At 37.2% G+C, this 22,924-nt stretch overlaps 1 protein-coding gene across 1 annotated transcript in view; it reads right to left on the bottom strand.

Moving 5' to 3' along the window:
• Positions 1 to 78: 78 nt before the first annotated feature.
• Positions 79 to 22,924, bottom strand: part of LOC129780078 (protein amalgam) — a 363,813-nt gene continuing 340,967 nt past the window's right edge. The window contains exon 13 of the mRNA XM_055787992.1: positions 79 to 18,967. Coding sequence (XP_055643967.1) covers positions 18,642 to 18,967 — 326 coding nt within the window. The 3' untranslated portion in view covers positions 79 to 18,641. The remainder of the gene's footprint in view (positions 18,968 to 22,924) is intronic.

Genomic DNA, 22,924 nt, shown 5'->3' on the forward strand with positions numbered 1-22,924 from the left:
TTAATTTGATATATGGATCATCTAAATCGGTCCAGTCGTTCAAAAGTTATAAATTATTGAAAAAGGTCATTTTTGGAAAAAGAAAAAGAAAAAGGGGAAAAGATGATTTTTCGGACCACTATAAAATGGAAATATCAACATGGAAATGGCCACCCTGATGAAAAAAATAAAAAATACGGATCTACTATTTTACGTTGAGGAATAAAACTACCAATTTTCATGCAAATCTGACAATCCCTATGTCGGTTTTGCATGGAATTCAATTTTGTGCATGACCCATCATCCCCACTTAGTGTTAATAAGAGATTATTTCGAAAATATTGAAATTCGAATGGAAAAATGTTCAAAATCAGTAATGACTCATCTGGCAAGACTTTAAAGAATAATTCTATCCAATATTTACAATTTTAGTAGTTCTGTATAATGCTGGGCATGAGTTTTTTTCTAAGGTGTTATTTGATGGCTATTTACACATCAAACTTTGATGAATTATTAAATAATAATTATTTGTACTACAGTTAAGTGTTATGCATTGGAAGTTGTGGAAATATGTCTCCTATTAAACGGCTCACAGCTTTCAAATATATTCGCAATATTTTTCAAGATATTACTAATAGTAACTTTCTCCATTTTTGACCCAATTTCACCCTCATAACCTATTTTCATCCCCATCGACGGTAAATGATTCTGAAGTACTTCGTTGCACTTCTGACTGTTCATTCGTGTTTATGACAAGCTATCTAAACCAGGTCTTTTTTGAAAATATTTACCTCAAACTAAAGTAACTTTCCGCCTGCAAAGTTACGAGTTGAAAAATTACACCGTGATAATTGGGTCATTTGGCATCAATTCATAAAATCCGGAAAGTCATGAATCTGAAGCCCCAGATTCTGGACTGGTCAGCTTGTTTACCAGATCAAAACCCTATCTAGAACTTATAGGGAGTGATCGTACGAATAGTAGATGAAGCTTACAAGCAGTAGGGGAAGTGGGAGCATAGCTCTAAAAAATGTGTCTTTTTCGTGCGTCCACATACCGCATCAATACCCATTTTTCGAAGAATATTGTAGTTCAACTTATTGTTGAAATTTGGCTTGCAGCGCGTATCATATTAAATGGGATAAATTTATGCGTTTTTTTTATTTATTTTAATCATTATTGGAACAATAGATACATGTATGATGAATTGATGAATTGACAAATAAATGAAATGAGCTTGGCCCATATACCTAGGGTCGTAATTAAAATTTTCTCATGTATGCAAACACATTAGTAAAACACAAAACGAAACACATAACGTTTCGCATAATGAAGCTTGGTTTAATTAGTGTGGCATACTTTTCCAGGACCAAAGCCACAAAAGGGACCTCTTCAAGAGCAGAATGTGATAAGGTACATCAGCTTCAGTAAACAGAACATTATAAGTCGTTATCCACCACTGATCACTTTGCCCCATCCCTTTACGCTTTCAAAGTAATTTTTATTCGAATTAATCGCTGAGATTAAACAAAACACCTGTTCATCTATCCTAGAATGTGTAAACAGTCGTCAAAACTGATGATTTGTCAAAGATATCAGGTCGAATAAACTAAATTTCACGAGAAATTCCTTAACACTATACCTATACTGCCGTTCTACGCATAGTTGTCCCATGTTACTTTTTGACAATTTTCCCTTTTTGTCATAAAACAATGTTTTCATGCCTAATTATTCGGAAAAACACAAAAAAAAAGTTATAGTTTATTCCCAGCTTTAAAAAAAACAACACCAAGCTAAATTGTTCCATGTTGATATTCTAAGCATAACTGTCCCACCATGTTTTTTTTGTCGATCGATAATAAATAAATCGGTTCAAGTACAAGAATTTTATGTCACGCCTTCAGCAAAGCTAATGCACTCATTTCTGGTTTGAGCGAATAACGAACCAAATCTTAAACTAATAAAATAAAGTTTAACAGAACATCTAGTTGGCGAATGCCTAATAACAATGGGATTTATATTCTGCAAAGGTATCGCAGATCACTTCTTCATAAACGATGTTTTTATGCATAATCTTTCGGAAAAAAAACTTATTATTTGTTCCTAGTATTTCAAAATACAACATCAAGTTCAATTGTCCCATGTTGATATTCTAGGCATAACTGTCCCATCATGAATGTTTAAGCCCATAACCAAGATTGATTGATTCAAGTGAGGGAATCTGTTCATATTTCATTAAACAATAGTTTTCTACTTATAAAAAAAATCCAATATATTGCTAAACTGAAATGCTTAAGGTTAAGGTAGACAGGTAGACAAATATGGTAGAAAGCTTTGATTGCGTTTTTCTCAGTTGCTAATTTTTGAACATAGGACAACTATGCGGAGAACGGCAGTATACTCACGCGAACAATCGTAACTCGTGTACTCACAGAAGGCATTATTGGTATTTATTTGAAGAGAAAAAAAGTCATAAAAATCTTCAAGCATAAGGTGAATTTTAGTTTTCTGGATGTTTCGCGCCTGAACACAGCAAAAAAGTTCAAATGGCCAGTCTTATGAAGGAAGATAGTTATTGTATTCTACACTACATACTTCTATTCAATCGACTTCTTACATATCTCTGGAAACTCAGAAAAATTGAGTGGTTCTATAGCTATGAAACGCAGTGTATACAGGAAAACATTGATATTGTTTTCATGTGTTATCATACACATTATATTCATCAGTTTCAGCTAGCGATCGGACGACTATTTTATACATTGAAAATGGTGGTGGTAGTACGAATAAAGAATCGTATATGGCTGCAGTATGTGTGTGGAAAAATACATTACGTACATTGTCAATAAGGACACAAATGTCATAAGTCCAGCTTGTGTATTGCTCTCACGAGAACAAGAATGAATCATGCATTAACCGTCTCCAGCTGTTTCGATAAACCCACAGCATTTTTTCGGGCTGCCAAAACTTCTACTAAGGATAATGTCCACGTGGAGACATTTATATTCAGAAATTAACTAGCTTTTGTTCTGAATTTTCAAGAATTTTCAAACATTCCGCTCACCAAGAGTAATCCGTATTTATCAATAAAAGAGTTGAGCTGCATGAGAATGCTGCCTGGTCGTACATCTATATTTTTCTCATATCGTTAAATTTCTTCACTGAAATCAGTATCCTGAAAGTAACACAGATAAACTGCGATCAATCGAACTATTTCCATTGGCAATAGAGATAGTAGTTCGTTTATTCCACCAGGATGAAGAAACCGAGTTCTGTAGAAGAGCTATTCCATATCCATGCAAAATGTTTATTATGTTTTAAATAATTTCGGAGCTGTAGTTCAAAGGTCCAGCTGAAGAATGAATTTTGTATTATTTTTTATGAAACAACAAACAAATCATCCATCAAAGCTGTCAGACGTTCTCATTCCGATTTGCATGCAACTGAATTTGCGTTGTCGACATTTTAAAATATTATTCCTCCAATATTATTGGTTTTAAGACTTATCGATAACATCTTAGAGTGAGACAGAAAAATTATATTTGATGGAAGCATCCCTCTACGCTTCTCATGAGAGCTCAACCATCAAATGGTCACCACACTTTTAATGTTTTGGGCTATGTAGGTCTAAATTTTGAAAACGCACTTAGCTAACCAATTCAAAAGGTGGGAAAATTTTTCGCTGAATAATACATGTATGTCGATTTGAACAACACTTAAGAAATAAACCCAAAGGGGAAAAGGAATGTTTCTTGCTGTTCTCCCCAGACCTCGCTTCCTGTCGTTACGAGAAAATGATTCTTGGATGATATACCGCCTACAAGGTACAAGATGTACAACTTGTACCTTTTTTTTTATCCAAAATATATATTTTTATTAAGGCTCATATGGCGTCAGCCTAACGGGGCCGGGAGTTCAACATTTCGACAATGTTTGCTTACAACTATGTTAGTATTTTGTAACCGATTACTCGCGATTGGCTCGAGGTTAGTATTACAAGTGTTCTCATAATTGGTATGTTGCAGTCTTCGATGCTCTGTACGTGTGCCCGATACGGAATACTTCCTATTGGGATGCAGCTGACCATTAATCAGCAACGCCCCCCTAGTCTGTACCCCATATCTAGCGTGGTGCGTCTTTCTTGTACCTTGTAGGGGTATATCAAGGACACAAACCCTGGTCCTTTACATAAATTGAAAACTTCTATCACCCATCTTTTTTTGTATAAATATTTCGAAAACGATTTCTGTTAGAAATAGTTTTCCTCATCATGGGATTACTAATAACTTCAGTGTGAAGAGTATACAAGTTTTACTCACTCCTCGCTGTTAAAATTCTTATACAAATATCATATCACCTACGAACGCATAAATCACTGTTTCTTGTCCTTCACTACAAATTTTTCGATGAACATGTAACATGTCACTGTCACATTGTCGTGCCGCGTTGTGCGTGAGTGCTCGAGCACATCTGCTATGACATCATTCGGTAAAACGATCGACACTACAAGCCACTACCAACGCCTCCTCGCCAACATTGCGCATAATTCAGCATGGGAAAAATGTCAATCAGCACCATCGACAATTGCCGAATCGCAATCAATCACAGATCTGTCACATTTTCGAACAATTGCAATACATGTTCGCGTAATTAACATTGCGGAAAATGATACCCTCACACCGTCAGTACAAAATAAAAAGTTAATGCATCCGCACCCCTGTTGCCTCTCCCAAACATTTGTGAGACTGATGGAGGGTCATGTTGACGACAGTCTGCTTGGCAGAACTTTTCCTCAATCAGCTCGTAATTGAAAAACACGAAAACTGCTTGCACTCGCGAAAATACTTGAGCTTCTTTCCCCCGAGTTATCAGGGGAAAAGTTCGTTTTAAAATCGTCAACACTTTAAACTTGTGCAAGCAGTGACGAATGAGTGGTTTCGTATACCACCTCTCGAAGTCGAACAGCATCTTCCTCCTGCTATAGCAAATTCACGCTTGACTTGCGAAACTCGCTCTCCCCTCTCGCATGACGGGGAAGGAGGAATGGTGTCACACTCTTGAGGAGCAATTTGGAAGTTATTTTGAAACTCATTATAACTCAATTAATTGCTTGACACATATGTGACGGCGATTAGAGCCGCCAATCCAGGAGATGCCACGAGACGGAAGGGTGCTTTAGGACTTGACAGGCAAACGAGACGGGGACGAGAAAGTGATCGCTTCGAATTATGCTTATTAATTCTCCGATGCTCGACAGGGTGGAAACATTGACTCATACGTGTCGAGTGGAGAAAAAAGTAAAATTTATTTACCGTGACGTTCGAATCGACAGAAAATCAATTTCAGTCGGTTGGTCATTGGTCAATTTTGGGGAGCGGTTCGAAGCAATTATTCGTTCATGACCTGGAAGTTAGATGCCATGGCTTGCCATAGAAGATAACAGCCAGGTCCCCATCAATCACCCCCATGTTGCTTCCCAGCAAGATGTTCCGGAATGTTTTACCATCCACAAAAAAAAGCCATATAATAATAAATGTTTAAACTTTTTTTCAAAGGTTCCGCCACACATTTCCCAGATGGCTCATTGGCTGACTGCTTCCCTGGTACACCACACCACATAGGACACACCAGGACAGGGCTAATGGAATCTGTGCTGCGGTATGCAGTGTGATGCTGTGGTTGGGCTGCACACGCGAAGGCACATTATGGTCGTTAAACAAAGGATATTAAAGCGAAGGGACTCTACCTTGTGGGGTCTCTTCAGACCAAGGAATGTCGCTGTTTTATGATTCTCAGTGGGAATTGAAATTTATACCAATCGTCGTACATCGGACATTTCGGACGAACCGTTGTGATTTGTCAGCATAAGCTGAATGCTAACGTTTTTAACGTGTGAAAGATAAACTTAGATTGTATTGAGCTTGAATGATTGTACACATCAATCTTTGTGTTGAAGAACAGTATTTTCCAAGATATGAATTAAATTGATATTGTAACTGTACCACCGCAATAAAGAAATTCAACAAAAAATCATCAAATTTAACGCGAACCTTGGTAAAAGTGCGTCAGAAACATTGCAGATGATGAAAGATGAAAAAAAATATCATGAAAATTATTGTAAATAACGTTGAGCTTCCATTCAGAATTCCGAAACAAAACCATAACGGACGTTTTTTACAATAATTTTCGTGATATTTTTATCTTTTCTTTTTCGTTCCCATGTTCACATCAGAAATTATGTTAGTTTCGCAGAAATATCTATAAAGCAGTTTTTTCACTTTCTTCCGCACCATCATATTCTCGGTTAACTTTAAGGCATACCCACAAAAAGGTAGTCCGGAAACGAAGCTCGGTGAAAGCTTGATCAAGACAGTCTGTCTCAGCTAGTCAGCCAATGGCTTTGACCTCGCACTGACAGTCTCCATCAGTCAACCGACGACGGGGGCAGCAGAAAAAAAACGATGGGCGGCATAATGAATGAATGAGAAGTACGTTGCATGAATGGGACTCACCCGCAACAGGAAGTATACCTTAGGGATAAACGCCCCTTTTTGCGGCTTTGCGATGTGTTAGCCCGTACAATTGGCAAATGAACTCACAGGCAGACGGAAGTAAGCTCCCGTCCCGGTTGGAGGTTCCCCGGAGGATGTGAAAAATGAAATCCCAATGAAGGGAAATGATGATGGTGGGATCGACGGTGAGCTACCTAGTGGATGAGCGAAAGCTTTAATAGAATGTAATTTACAGAGTGGTGTTAATATGAGGCCACTAAATAACGATACCATGTTCTATTTTGATTTCATACATATTGACTTATCGCCACCTTCAATGTATGTATTTCAGCGTTGGAAGTTTTCTTCAAGATGGAAATAAATTACCTGGAGTGACAAGCTCGCTTCTCCCTTGAACACAATGAAAACTTTGGGGGGACTAGTTAAGTTAGACCGGACCATGTGACATTTGACATTTAATAAGCCACAAAAACTTAAAGAAGAAAAAATCGGATTTTCAGCAGCATCGAAGTTGTAATGTTAGAGTTGTGCATGAAGAATTTTGTTCACCGTTAAAAACGCGTTATCGAAAAAAGGGGTGGTCACCAGTGTTGCCACATTTTCATGTGTACTCGAAGGGTAAAAAATCTTTCTCACCTGTACCTTTTCTTCAAAAAATCTGTACCAAAAATCTGTACCATCGGCAATACTCATCGTAGAGAAAAATCATGAAGTATGAAAAAATACCCATTTATTTACTAGGAAATATTATATATAATTAACTAACTTTATATTTAGATTTACTTACTACAAATACATGCATGAGGCACAAATCTGTTCTTTACATCAAGCTTCATAGATACGTTTTGATTTGTTTTCATCCATACCAAGAGATGCATCTCTAGTGAGTTCAAGTAATAATACTGATGAAAAAAGAGAGAAATTTCACACGCGGGAAAAATCTGAACCAAACGCTGTACTTTTTGACGACAATCTGTAATCTGTACCGTACAGAATCTGTACCAAAAATAACGAAAAAAAAATGTACCTTTTCCAGATAAATCTGTACGTGTGGCAACACTGGTGGTCACATCGAAAATGTCCTAAAATAAGCTTTATTTCCGAAGTTAATCAAATTTGTTGCGTCTCAGTCGTCTAGTGGATAGAAGCTCATCCTACGAACCGGACTTTTCATCCCTTGAAGCCATAGACCACCAGTTGGGCATCTTCGAGGATGCCATACACGCTGCAGAAGAAACATGTATTCGCCGGGTCCAAGTGAGAAAACATTTCACCAAAACTGACATTGACACAAGACGACTCGTTCCGCAACGTGACACCGTCAAGAGGCGACTTGTCAACTTATCCGTACATATTCTTCAAGAAATTCTGATTAAAATAATATCAGAATTTGTGCCGAAGAAAAGAAGACGAAGAAATTCAACCAGCAAATATCCAATTTGGTATAACGCTCAAATAAGAAAATTAAAGAATAGAGAACAAAAAGCACACAAAAAATACAAAATAGACAAAAGTAATCAAAATTTGCTGGAATATCAGAATATTTCCAAAGAACTAAATTTTGCCATTAAATGTGCACTCGAATAATAGAAAGGTCGACACAGAAGTCAAATTATGTCCGTAGAAATTCTTTAATTACGAAAAGTCTAAGCTCAAAAGCAATAACTTTACATCGCAGATGCATCTCGATGAAGATGTAGGGAATTCTTCGAACGAAATTTGTAATCTCTTTGCAAATTTCTTTCAGGAAATATTTACCACATTTTCCGAAGAAAATCGCGATCCCACTTTTCATTTTTACCGGAATATTCAAATGAAATATCGGTAAACTATCTTTCACAACAAGAAATATGCCATGCATTAAAGAAATTAGATGGAACGAAAGGACCAGAACCTGACGGAATAGCACTTGTGTTTCTGAAGAACCTGGCTGAGGAACTCACCCTTCCCTTGTATTGCATTTTCAATATGTCACTACAAACTGGAATATTCCCAGAAAAATGGAAACAATCTTTTTTTGGTACCTATCTTCACATCAGGCGCTAAATCTGACGTACGTAATTACCGCGCAATTGCCATTATCTCTTGCATTCCTAAACTATTCGAAGCAATAGTCAATGAAAAATTCTTCCAACAAGTAAAGAATAGAATAATGTGTATGCAACATGGCTTCTTCAAAGGCCGCTCAACTACTACCAATATGTTGGCATTTGTGTCTTTTATTTTGAATGCAATGAAAAATGGTAAACATGTAGAAGCTCTTTACACTGACTTCAGTAAAGCACCGCATCGACATTCCATTACTACACTTCAAATTTCAGAAAATTGGAATGGAACAAGGACTCTTAAACTGGCTCAATTGTTATCTAACAAATCGTGAACAAATTGTTCATTTTCAATATTCTCTCTCAAATCCAGTAAAAGTCGGGGGTCCCACAAGGCTCTCATTTTGGTCCTCTTCTTTTCATTCTGTACGTTAATGACATCTCATTCGTTCTCAAGCGTATCAATGTACTTGTGTATGCCGACGACATGAAGCTTTTCGCGGAAATTGGAAATGAAAACGACATCGAAGCATTTCGAAACGAAATACATGTATTCCATATTTGGCGTAATAAAAATCTATTAAAACTAAATGTACAAAAATGCAACTCCATTACATTTAGCAGAAAAAATCATGTCCAAATATTGTAATACGTCTTGGAAATCAAAATGTAGAGAAATGTGAAATAGTTAGAGATCTAGGCATCGTCCTGGACTGTAAACTCACATTCATTGAACACTACAACTCTGTAATCAATAAGGCAAATAGTGCTTTGTCAAACGCTTCTCACATAACTTCCACGACTCATACACAATCAAGCTTTCGTATATCACATACGTAAGGCCCATTCTGGAATACTGTAACATCGTTAGGAACCCGTATATGGTCGTACATGAAGAACGCATTGAGTCAGTCCAGAAACCGTTTCTCTTATTTGCACTCCGTAAGTTGAACTGGACCTCATTTCCACTTCCTTCATATGAAGCACGCTGCATGCTCATAAACATCCAAGTACTAAAGGAACGCCGTAAAATTGCAATGCTTGCTAATGATCTAATTTCGCAACGAGGACAATCAGCTGAATTACTAGAAAGATTAAATTTCTATGTACCTGGGCGTGAACTAAGAACACGCAATTTGTTTCTAACCAAAACATCCAGAACAAATTATGCAAACAACGCTCCTATTAATCGCATGATACGTATATACAATCAGCACTGCGAATTTATTGACACAACAATAAAAAAAACAGCTAAAAAGAAAACATATACCGTAGGAATAATTTTTAACTTAAGAAAACATTGTAACATTAATATATAAGTATGTAGTCTACATTCGTTTGACGAAAATGAATAAATAAATAAATAAATAAATAAATTCCAGCGCACCGGCTGCCTTCAGGAAAAGCAAGGTGTCATCCATCTCAACAGCGTGATAAGAGATCGAATGTTGATGATCAGAAATCAACACTTTACCAGCAGTGTACAACAACTAAGCGACTACTCGAAGTCGTTCTGGAAAGTAGCCAAAATTCTGAAGCAGTGGCCTTCTGTCATCCCGCCACTGAAGGACGACACCATTCTGCAGCTTGATGAGTAAATTGACGACGCTGCGTTTGAGGGTTGAGTGACAGAGAATGAAGTACGTGATGCCGTAAAACGCGGTGAAAATATGAAGGCGCCCGGAGTAGACAGTATATCCAATCTGTTGTTAAAAAAACTCTCCAACAAAGCTCATTGCTTTCTAGCAACAACATTCACGCGCTGTTTCCGGCTGAAACATTTCCTGACTAGCTGGAAGACGGGGAAAGCAATTCCTATCCTGAAACCTGGTAAGGATCCATGCAACTCCAACTCTACAGGCCCAGCACACTGCTATCGGCAGTGAGTGAAGTTTTTGAGCGGCTAATTTACTGATGCTCCACATCGAAGAAAGAAACATCATTGTACCTGAGCAATTTTGCTTTCGAAAAGGGCATTCAACGGTTCATCAGTTGGTTCGTGTTTAAAACATCATTCGACAAAACAGAGCGCTCTCCAACAACACCGCTATGACCCTTCTACACGTCGAAAATGCGTTCGACAACGTGTGGAACAACGGGCTCATTCACAAGTTAGTCCAGACAAAATTCCCGAACTATCTCGTCAGAATGATAAGAGAATATCTTACTAACAGAGCTTTTGGAGTCAATCTTCCAGGAACCTCTTCAGAGCTAAAATTTGTCACGGCTGGAGTACCACTAGTGCCACAATTTGAATGACTGCAAAATTAAGGTCAATGAGTCGAAAAGCCAAGTCATTTTATTCCGACATCAGCACTCACCGAAGCAGCTTCCGCCAGCTAACTGTTTCGTCAAAGTAAATGGCCGTCCAGTTGATTGGTCGAAGGAAGTGTACTACCTTGGTGTCACCATCGACGACAAGCAGCTATGTAGATCCATCCAGACAAATTGGTAGTGAGATGCACAAGGCTTACTCAGGCGCTTTATTCGCTGATATCCCGACGTTCACGACTATCCAGACATAATAAACAGGCAGTCTTCAAGGCGATCATTTCTCCAGTGATTAGCTACGCGATGCCTGTGTGGGGTGCGTGTGCTTACATTCACAAGAAAATGTTGCAGTTGATCCAGAATCGTGCCAGTTGCAATAGTGCCTTCGACTAGAATTGAGTTTACGCTAATCTTGATCATAATGAAGCAATGCTACTCTTTCCGAGTTTATAGAGATTAACATGAAGAGTTTATTTCGTTTATTTATTCACCAAGGAAGTAAATGTCGTAATGGAATTTTGTATGTGATTTGGTTTCGCTTGCCAATAGCAAAACTTTCTCCACTAAGGATGACAGCTGCGCTTCTCTCGAGCAGTTATTCAACTTTTTTCGAGGCCAGTAATATTAACAACAGCGTTTCTTTTGAGAATAGCGCAGAATAGAATAGATATGTTTATATTCTTAGTCGTAATGTATGGTTCTGCAGGCATGCTATGTTGAACGCTTGTTTGGTGCTGGTTGGTTTACGTTGTACGAACGATGTCTAGAACCATTTAGACAACACTCAATAATATGTAGCATGATATTTGATACTTGCAAGTATTGTCATTGTTGTTGTTTCCATGCGGTGCCAAGGATAGATAGATGTAGTTATGAGATGTGCGATAATGGTGCAGGTGCAACAAGTATGTAAACGACTGTAGCCGAGTGTATGTCAATAACGAAAAAGGCCACCGGAAAAGCGTAGGAGCTAAATTTACACTGCACTAACATGAAACAAATTACAACATGCGATCAGCTAGTGTATTGTTCCGAGAGGACAAGAATGAATCATCAATCAATTATCGTCAACTGATCCTAGAATTTAAAAAAAAACCTTTTCAGCCCGATCAAACCATTCTACTGAGCAATTATTCTAAAATTTCGTAGCATTATAAAATAATATCCGAAGTTATAAACAAGCGACTTAAATTAAATTACAGTGTAGTTCTACGTCAACATTGCGATCGCGTCTTGGACACAACCTCTTATAATTTTTTTTAGCTCCTCGATAAGAATTGTAACTCACAATTGTCGGGAATGAGATGGTAATATAACATGAAGGTTTAGTACGAAGAAATCCGAATACCGAATTTTCCCATTTTCCTTCAGAGTTTTACGAAAATTTTCAATTATCATGTTTAGTTGGAATATATTTAGTTGAAATACGTGTAACATTTTTATGAGACCCTTCCAAAGAAGGGATAGGAACCAAACCATCGTAGAAACATTTCTTGACCTCTATATTCGTCACATTCCAGTCCTCCTTTCAGAGGAGGTATTTCAATACATCATACAAACATTTTACGTACCCATAAACCATCACATGCCAAATTTGGTTTCGTTTGCTTCATTAATTCTCTAATTATGCTGAAATTTGTATTTCATTTATATGTGTTGTATGGTAGGGGAGAGGTCTCGAACTATCCCAAAAACCCCTACGTAAAAAATCCAAGCGATGATCGGTTCAGTAATTTCCGAGTCCATTTCACTGAATCAATTTTAAAGTGTATAGAATCACAGTAGGTATTGATTGTCACGACAAGCTCATTTGTTTACATCATTGTTTCACCAGAACAAGAGCGTCACGATTCGATCCGTCACGTTCGAAATGAAAATCCCGGTCTTTCCGCTCAAAAGTTAGCATAACTTTTGAACTGGGCAGGATTATGATATTTCGGTGATATCAAGAAGAAGTCGAAATTCCTCGAAAAGTTCCCCGTCTGGTAGTCAATCTACAGTTGTGAATCGAAAAACGAAACGTTCGATACTTCTAGAAACATGAACCAGAAAACTATTCAGAAGCGTCACGGAAAAGACTACTGTTTTTTTCTGGAGCAGCATGAGCTAGATTTCTTATTCTTGCCGGACGTGGAAAGCTGCCACTACTCAAATTCCAATAAACATTGACACAGTCAAAATGGCGTTACAGTGAATAAAATATAGATGATGAATCCGGCAAATACCAGTAAGGTGGGAGTTTTTCTTCAGTCCTTAAAAACACCATCGCTAACTGGCAACGCAAATGGAACAAAGATGAATTGGGCCGGTGGCTTCACTCGATCATCCCTAAGGTTAGCCTCAAAACATGATTCAAACGTCTGGACTTGAGTCGGGACTACATTCGCACCTTCTCCCGACTCATGTCCAAGCACTGTTCGTTAGACTCGCTGTTATTTCGTTAGCGTCCCACACTATCATGCCGGGGGTTCGGGTTCGATTCCCGTTCTGGCCGGGGGATTTTTCGTCAAAGAAAATTCTTCCGGCTTGCATTGTGGTCACGCGTATTCTAGAGCTTGCCACTCCAGAGTACATTTAAGGCGTGTTTTTCGGCATAGAAATCTCAACCAAGTATTACTAATAAAAATGACGCAAGTAATGCTACGTTGAGAAGGCAAACGTTCCACAGGAACGTTAGTGCCATCCAAGAAGAAAAAGTAGAAAAAAAAATGCAAGGAAACCCAAAATTGCCAAACATCCATGAGCAGAACCGGCTCTGGTTTGTCAGAAAGTATATGGCTTGGAAGTCAGAACACCGGAAAGTGATATTTTCTCACGGAGAAAAGATTAACTCCTTGTGGTCGTTTGTCTGCTCTCAGCCACCACTGCAAGAAACCATGCTAATCTCATATTTTACTTAGCCAAGTATCAGTTTATGCTTTTCCTAAACGAAGCTGTTCACGAAAAAATACGGTGCTCCTATGAGTAATAGATAACGGTACCGTCGTCTGGGGGCAAATTGATCACCGGGGTGAAATTGATTAAACGAATTACTGAAAACAAACCTAAATTTTCAGAGGTATTATGCAATTTAGTTTTAAACTTTTTTAATCTTGCATGTTCAATAATCATCTGAAGGTTCTTTTTTTGAATGGCTCTCAACAAATCACTTTTAAAATTGCATGGAAATTAACATTTTTCTAAATAGCACTTTTTTTAAACTATGGTAAAAAACATATTTTCAACACATCAAAACAATATTTATAGACGCTAAACATAATAATTCACTTCTAGCCGATACTTGATGAGTTGAATAAGTATTAAAATACTTGTTATTACTATTCAAACAAGTGAGAAAAACTATTTTACAAAAAAGCACCACGAATGACCAGAACCGAATCCCATCATGTGACATATCGATGTCACATTTGTCAAAACAAGCTCATTGATGACCATTTTAAAGGGTGTTTGGCCACATTAGGATAACCCGAATGGTCTCCGTATGACCTGCAGATCAATGTTTAAATCCAGTTATGGAAAGGCATGATCACACCTTTAGGTGGATTAAATCCGGTTTTTGTAACATCAAACCCTTGAATTTTCATTAAAATGACCGTAGGTGAAGAAATAATTGATTTTTTATACATTTTTGTGTATACGATACTAGAAAATCTTGATAAATATAGATTGATCGATTTCTTCCCGAAGCTACATTTTAAAATTATATGCTAAAAATTTCCCAAATTAACGCTTCAGGATTTTTCGAACAAAACTTACCATAAGGTTTTGTGGCCTTAGCACCAGTACTGATTTTAAAAATAACTGGGTATAAATCTATAAAAAAAAATCGAAAATATTCACATTTTTCTGAAATTAGTGATCAATTTGCCCCCGGTTTACGGTACTTAGTATCAAACAAAGTAGTCACCCACACAAGACAACGCACAGTGCGTTGAATGCATAGGAATGTGGGACAAAAATCATAACAGCAGAATTATAGTGTTTCAAGCGACAAAATCTTTGTTCATCTAAAGTGAGAAGTTCTGACCATTTCGGATACGCAGAAATCATTATTTGAGTAACTGCTGGTTTAAATTATGTTAAAATAGTTGTTCCTAAATAGCAGAATAATTGTTTGCATAAGTTTCCTATGCCACCTGAATAATCTGATGTAAAAAAATTGTTTGTTAAAATTGAAAAGTGCTGTTCTTTTCGGATAAACATTGTTGGTATTAATTACACATTTAATGCATCAATGGCAAAAGTGTTTCATATTCAACGGATAGTAAAAATAAAAGTGTGTATTGATTATGATTAATATGATTAACTCTTGGAGACTGTTTCGAAAGATTTCATATGAAGACGAATTATAAAATATAATGTTTATATGAAAACATTACATGAAAACACATTGTTAAGTTAATACATATATATTGTTTACAAAATATTTAAATTAATACGACCGCAAAGGGTTAAAATGGATAACCTGAGCTACCACAGCTGTTGTTGGAAAGATCTGAATCAGAAGGACGTCGTAATTTCAAAGCAAAATTTGCGACACTCAGACATCGAGAACGACGGGAACGAGTACCTTATATTTCTGCAGCACATCCCTCTACTCGAATGATTGGCTTCCAGTCCGATACTTGAACAAGGAACTATGTTTAAATTTTATCATTTCTATAAAGTATGCTAGAAAATTGTTATTAAAATAATATATATTTAGGATATCTACATCGAGTTCAAAAACAATTGTGTCACATTTACCCGAAATCCACTCACCCGAAAGACAGTTCCCCTAAAGACATTCACCCGAATTCCACTCACCCGAATGTAACAAATACCCGAATGCGACAGCTACCCGAATGTGACATCTACCCGAACCGACACTTACCCGAATGCAACATTTACCCGAATGCAACAATTACCCGAATATGACAGTCACCCGAATGTAACATTTACCCGAATGTAACATTTACCCGAATATAAAATTTACCGGAATGTAACATCTACCCGAATGCGACACTTACCCGAAAGAAGGATATATTCGAATAATGTTATTTTTAGGAAGCATTTGTATATTTATTTCTGATCAGTGTTTTATGAAGATCATATTTTTCTCGTATGTTCATTTCCATTCAAAAAGTATTTTTCGTGGGTAGCGCAATATGATAAATAGTAGCGTCGAATAAGTTCCTTTTCAAAATAATGAAAAGTGGAAGAATGGAGTTTTATAACGTATTATAAGTTTATCCATTTATATGGATGACGCAGCCCGTTTACTCAAAAAAAAAAAGCTGACAATTTTGGTACATACGTATTATGGCACTGAAGTGCAATTTTGATTATGAATTTATTTTTTGGCAATAAAATTTCTTCTGATATCAAAATACACGACATGCATAGTTAACCGGGCAAACGTAATGCACCAGGCTAGCGCTCGGTCGGACCTGACTAAAGGATCGTCTCCTATGTTTCAAACAAACCGGGCAATCGGTGGAACAAAGCTTTGATTGCGAGAGGCCGCCGCTTCTTCATTCAGGTAACCATTCCATTCGGGTAAATGTCGCATTCGGGTATTTGCTACATTCGGGTAAACGTTCCATTCGGGTAAATGTCCGTTCGGGTATTTGCGCATTCGGGTAAATGCCCATTCGGGCATATGTTACATTCGGGTATTTGTTACATTCGGATGAATTTCATTCGGGTATGTGTTACATTCGGGTAAATGTGCTTCGGTTAAACGTGTTTCGGGTGAATGGTATTCGGGTGAATGGGACACAACCTTCAAATAGAACCTGAACCTCTATGTTACTGCCTTTGTAACAGATGAACGGAACGATGGTTCGCTTCTTATGGTAAAATCTTGGTAAAGGTCCAGCGATGGGAAGTCCATGACTGAAGTCAAAATATTTGTTTTCGAATTGGGCAAAAAACGGACTGAAGCATTCGTTCAATAAACATACTCAGATGACTGGAAAAGCCTAGATCAAACTTAATCCGAATCTGTCATTCCGGATGCCGAAAGTTATTTTAGACAAGAAAAAATGAGAATAAAAACCAGGCCCTTTTAGGTGATTTTAGTGAAGCCTTTTCGTTCAATCATTTTTAAAGCCTATTTGAAGACTTCCAAAAACTGTAGAGTACATCAACTTGAATTTCAAAATATAATTATATATAATAACAGTTAGTGTCCATCTTTCCCTTCAAGCGTCCGCCTTTCCCAACACTTTCTTATTTTTCAAAGTTACCGAGCACATCAATTTAGCGAAATTAATACCTCAAAACATTTTTTATGATTAATAGAGACTTAGATTATCGATTCGTGGTGAGATAGTTATATATTTTTATAACTTTTACTTAAGGTTCCCTTATATAACATATTTTTGCCACCTATAACTATTATGTCCCAGTTTTAATTGGCACACCTGAATTGTCAAAGTACTACCTATCAACAGAGAACAAATCAGGATTACTTGTAACGCACAACAATCACTGAATGGTTCATAAAATAGCTTTATCTAACAGCGTGCAGCTTCTCGCCCTTAATCCCATTATCATTCGTATTCGATGAGATAATTTGATTTATGACTCGCAGCTTGATAGCAACAAACCCACTAATGTATAGTCAAAAAGTGCACTTATAATAAAATAACGCAATTAACATTTTGTCCGCATCACATCGATCCCACACGCACACACATTCAATGTATCCTGTTACCGCGAGACTCAACTTTCCAACTTTTCGTTTCTACTTTTTCGGATCTGTATGTTTCAGTTTTCAAAAAGCCATTAGTTACAGTATCAACCGATTATAATGATTGATGGAGTGCCCATACAAACGTCAATATGTTTCTGAATAAACCAATAATATGTACATTTCACCATGCTGACGTTTCTTTAGTTTATAACCGTATATATTACCAGTTTTTTTGTCTGTGTCTGATATTCACCATATGCTGTTTACCATCTCAAATTTACCTACCTCATCATCGTTGATCACTCTCTGAATTCATCTTTTTTTGTTTTCTATGCATTAGTGGAAAATCAATTTTACGTAACTATGCACTATTTTATACTCAACTTTTTGATTATGTATCCCTTTTGCTCACTCATATTCAGCATTTATAAACGCACGCCCACGCACACACGCACGCACACACGCACGCACACACGCACGCACACGATATTCTCGATAGTAACCGTCAGATTGAAAAGTGTAAATATTTGCCCTGTCCAGAATGGAGTGATCCTCGGAGGTGCTCGAAGCTCGTGATTGATAAGCGAGATAAGCGTTACCAGCGTTTTTGGTAATTGGGCGTGTATAGTGGAGTGACATAACTGTTAAAATAATTTTGTTTGTAAGGAATAAATAATAGATGAAAAGCAGAATTATCAAGGCATCGCACAAGTAAAACGTTTTTAAATTATAAGTGTGTTGTATAGCCCTGAAAAACGATCCCGACCACATGTGTATGAAAAATGCAAAATAAAATATAAATAAATAGCATCAATTTACGAGGAAATTCTACTATTGAAAATTATTTCATATATTTATTGTTCCGCATGATTTAGTTGAAGCCACAACTCAAAGATGTAATCGCTATCATTGAAACCAGACTGGAACAATTTGAATAAACAAAATTGCAATAAGCTTAAAAATCATCGATGACCACCCGCTGGGATCAACCAGAAGACCAGTAACACACATCCCGACCGAGGCACGGCTCCGCTCCAGAGGATCACTCAACGCTGTATTTACCGAATAAATATTAGTACACATTGAGTTATATTTATAACGATGATAACATGCACACGCATCCTAACAGTAATGATAACACCCATAGACATAATTTCATGTAAATGTCAGCACCATCAACAGACCATAAATCATCAGCAAACAACAGCTAGCGCACGCCAGCCACCGCCGGGGCAGCAGCCCGGCGAGTTGGGCCGCTCCGAATGTGGGCGCCGAAGTGGTCGAAGCCGAGCCGCTGTTGCGTATCCAGTGGGGCGGTTGCCGCGAAGGGATGGGCGCAGGCATCTGGGTGTTGCGTGCCTTCTCTAAACTGCTTCCACCGGTACCGGCTCCGCCGTTGGTTCCGGACCCCACGCCATACGTACCTCCCGATCCCGATCCGTAGCCAGCGCCCGGGCCGAGGGCTCCTCCTCTGGGTGGCACTAAAGTGAATACTGCTGGTTAGTTTCATGAATGTACAATATTCTTTCTATTTTTTTTTATTTTGTCAAGCTATGCGTCACTCGAGAGCAAATTTTATATTTATTCGATCATTTTTATGAGTAAGCATATATGTTTTTTTTTCGCACCCACGAGGCGTGTTCCATAAAATTTTCGAACATCAAGTCCGGAATATATCGAGTGGCACATGTTGTGTTGCTTTTTTGTTGCTGCTGCTGCTGTTGCAGCTGCTGGCGATAATGGTGAAAATGGGAAGTATGTTTTACGATGATGGCACATCAAATCAATTTTGAAACGTTTATCTTTTTTTTTGTTCCGATACTACTCATCACCGTATGTGATACGAACGCACAGAAAAACGCGTAAAATGATTGGAGGAAAGCATTGAAATATTTAATTAATGGTAATGCAATATTCAATATGTGACACTAATATACGAGAGGTGAAATTCGAACATATTTCTCTATGTTGAACATGATCAATTAAAAACGTGTCCAGCAAGGTGTCGCACAGAATCGCATAGATCTCCAAAATAATGCCGGAAACGGTATCGGAAAAATTACTGAGATGCACAAGTTTGTCACCACTGGTCAAAAAATTTACTGTGTTCTATCTAACATATGCATTCAAAAATTAACTAATTTCGGATCGCGATGGAGAAAAAATGGAGAAAACTACATAAGATAATTCAATGGAACAAATTTTCCTTAAATCTTACATTTATTAACACGTTGAGCTCCGATTTTTTCTTGCTACGCTTTCCATTCACCCCACAACAAGAGCGTTTGCATAATATCAGTATCTGTCCCAGCTCCCAAAAATACTTATTGCATAAATTGAAAATAGTCAAAATACTTATTGCATAAATTGAAAAAAATTCAACTAGAAAATAGTCACGTTTGTAAAACATCCGAAAACAAACCATATACAGTGACTCAAATCCGTAATCGTACTCCACCAGGAACATCTCTTTTCCCTTCCTTTGAAAGTCGAAAACAAGTTTTCGGAACATTCTATTCAGATAAAATTATAGTGTCATATGAGAGTTAAAAGGTTTGCTATCTGTTTTCAGAATAATGGTTTTTATTTCTCTTTATGGCGAATGTATGTGCTAATGTATGAAATTTAACTCAAACTCATAATCGTACGCTGGTTGAAATCTGTACTTGATTTCGAAGGCGTTGGCCTTCCTAATAGTTGGCATTTCCTAATTCCATCATTATTATGGTATCCCTTGTTCATCGCAACTATCTTTAGCTGTTTAGCCTTATCTACGAGTTTTTTTTGTGTATTTGCTGTGCTCGGGCATTCAAGCTGCCCTTCCTAGGCACATAACAAACTTTTTGTTTGCTTAATTTGGTTTTTATCGATGGTGTAATGAATCAGAATGTTTACTTGAACATCCTAAAGGTGTAGTATGTAGCAAAGTGTGAACAAAATGAGATGGAATCGAGGATTCATGTTTTGCCAAGACAATGACCCAGAGCTCAAGACATATGAAGTTGGCACATGATTACATTACAATTACTCAAAAATTATTGATATTCCTCCACAATCTTCCGACGTCAATCCCAGTAAAAAACTAAGGAAGTTATCTGTGTAGGTAATTTAGAAACCATCAAATTTCTAAAAATAACGATTTTAAAAACCATCTTATGAACAAATTGATAAATATGCCTTCCGAAAACACAAAAAAAAACTCGTAGATAAGACTAAAGACAGCAAAAAATAGTTGCAATGAACAAGGGATATCATAATAATGATGGAATTAGGAAATGCCAACTATTAGGAAGGCCAACGCCTTCGAAATCGAATAGAGATTCCAACCAGCGTACGATTATGAGTTTGAGTTAATTTCCATACATTAGTACATACATCCGCCATTTTTAGAGAAATAAAATCCATTATTCTGAAAACAGATATCAAACCTTTTACCTCTTATATGACACTGTAATTTTATCTAAATAGAATGTTCCGAAAGCATGTTTTCGACTCTCAAAAGAAGGGAAAAGAGATGTGCCTGGTGGAGTACGATTACGGATTTGAGTCACTGTATATTTTTATTTTCTTATTTTGTATCTGTCAGTCCCAGTCAGTCAGCGATTTCCTACCAAATCCGAAATATTTGGATTGTTACCGTAGGTATGACATCCAGCACGGGGTTTCGGGGAAACATCTTTCGATTTGCACTGCTATACGCGTATTCTCAAACATACATTGAGCGTTATTTGGCATAGGAATCGAAAATGCAAGTCTTGTTTGAATTGAGGCCATTTTCATTTGACATAAACACATCCTCCCGGCTCTATCTCTTTACAACTTCATAGAGTTTGTGCTCTTGATGCTTTTTTCATAGTTCTCATTATTAATTCATATTCTTTTTTATATTGTAACATGTGTATATTTGTATATTATAGTGTTGACCACTTCTTTTTAATATTCTTCTTCTTAACTTCTAATTGACTTATAAAATAAAATAAAATAACTTCTTTTAATGACCAGATTGGACTCGATTATATGGTCGGTGTTAGGTCAGACTGGACCATGTGTCTTTTTTATGATTTCGAGAAAAACGAGCTTGCTGTAAGGGGTCTCCACTGATCATTCAAAACAATTTCGATACGATATTTTTAAATTCTCAAACTATTACAAGGAAAAAATTTTTCGAACAAATAACTTTTACATGTTTATCTTCGAGAATCTACTATTGATGTTAAATCCGTAACATTTTTATGTATAAACTAGCTGACCCGGCAAACTTCGTCCCGCCAAAAATTTGTTTTTTGTTATCAATACCTTCAAACATTCACGTTTTCTTACTAAGCGCATATTCATGAGTCCAATCGCAAAACTGTTCATTGATTGATCTTCTAATCGACCCCGTTGAATTTACCTTTTACTAAAAAATTCCTAGTACTTCTACCAAAACTCATCATTCTAATATAAGATTATTTCCAGACACAATTCTCGTTCAAGATTTTTCAACCACTTGCAAATAACATGTTTCTCCGTTACATGGAATAAATATTTGATACAGAAAATATGATAGAATAAAGACAGACCCCTTCCCTCTTCTCCCCTTAGGGAGGAGTGTCTATGCACCATAGAAATGTTTCGTGCCCCCTAAAGTGTTCACATGCCAAATTTGGTTCCATTTGTTTGATTGGTTCTCGAGTTATGCCGAAAATTGGTTTTTCATTTGTATGACAGCCCACCCTAACAGAGGAGAGAGGAGTGTCGAACCACCATAGAAACATTGATTGCATCCTAAAACCTCCACATGCCAAATTTGGTTTCGTTTGCTTGATTAGTTCTTGAATTATGCGGAAATGTATGTTTCATTTGTATGGCAGCCCCCCTCCTCAACAGAGAGACGGGAGGAGTGTCTATTCAATCTAGAAACGTTTTGTGTTCCCTAAAACCTTTGCATGCCTAATTTGGTTTCATTTGCTTGCTAAATTCTCGAGTAATGCAGAAATTTGTGTTTGATTTGTATGGCAGCCCCCTTTAGAGAGGGGAATGGAGTGTCTAACCACCATAGAAACATTTATTGCATCCTAAAACCTCCACATGCCACATTTGGTTACATTTACTTGACTAATTCTCGAGTAATGTGAAAATTTGTGTTTCATTTGAATGGCAGCCCCCCTTTGAGAGGGGGGAGGGGTCTCGAACTATCATAAGAACCTTCCCCGACCCCAAAAACCCCTACATACCAATTTTCATGTAAATCGGTTCAGTAGTTTCCGAGTCCATAAGAATCAGATAGCTGACCCAACAAACTTCGTCCCACCCAAAATAGATATTTTGATTTGAATACTTTCAAACATCCAAGTTTTCTTACTAAATGAACGTTAGTGAGTCCAATTACTGAACTCTTCATTGTTTGATTACCCTTGACCCTTTACAATTTCCTTTTACTATAAATTGTCTAGTAC

This window comes from Toxorhynchites rutilus, chromosome 3, assembly GCF_029784135.1.
Source record: "Toxorhynchites rutilus septentrionalis strain SRP chromosome 3, ASM2978413v1, whole genome shotgun sequence".
In the NCBI taxonomy this organism is placed as follows: Eukaryota; Metazoa; Arthropoda; class Insecta; order Diptera; family Culicidae; genus Toxorhynchites; species Toxorhynchites rutilus.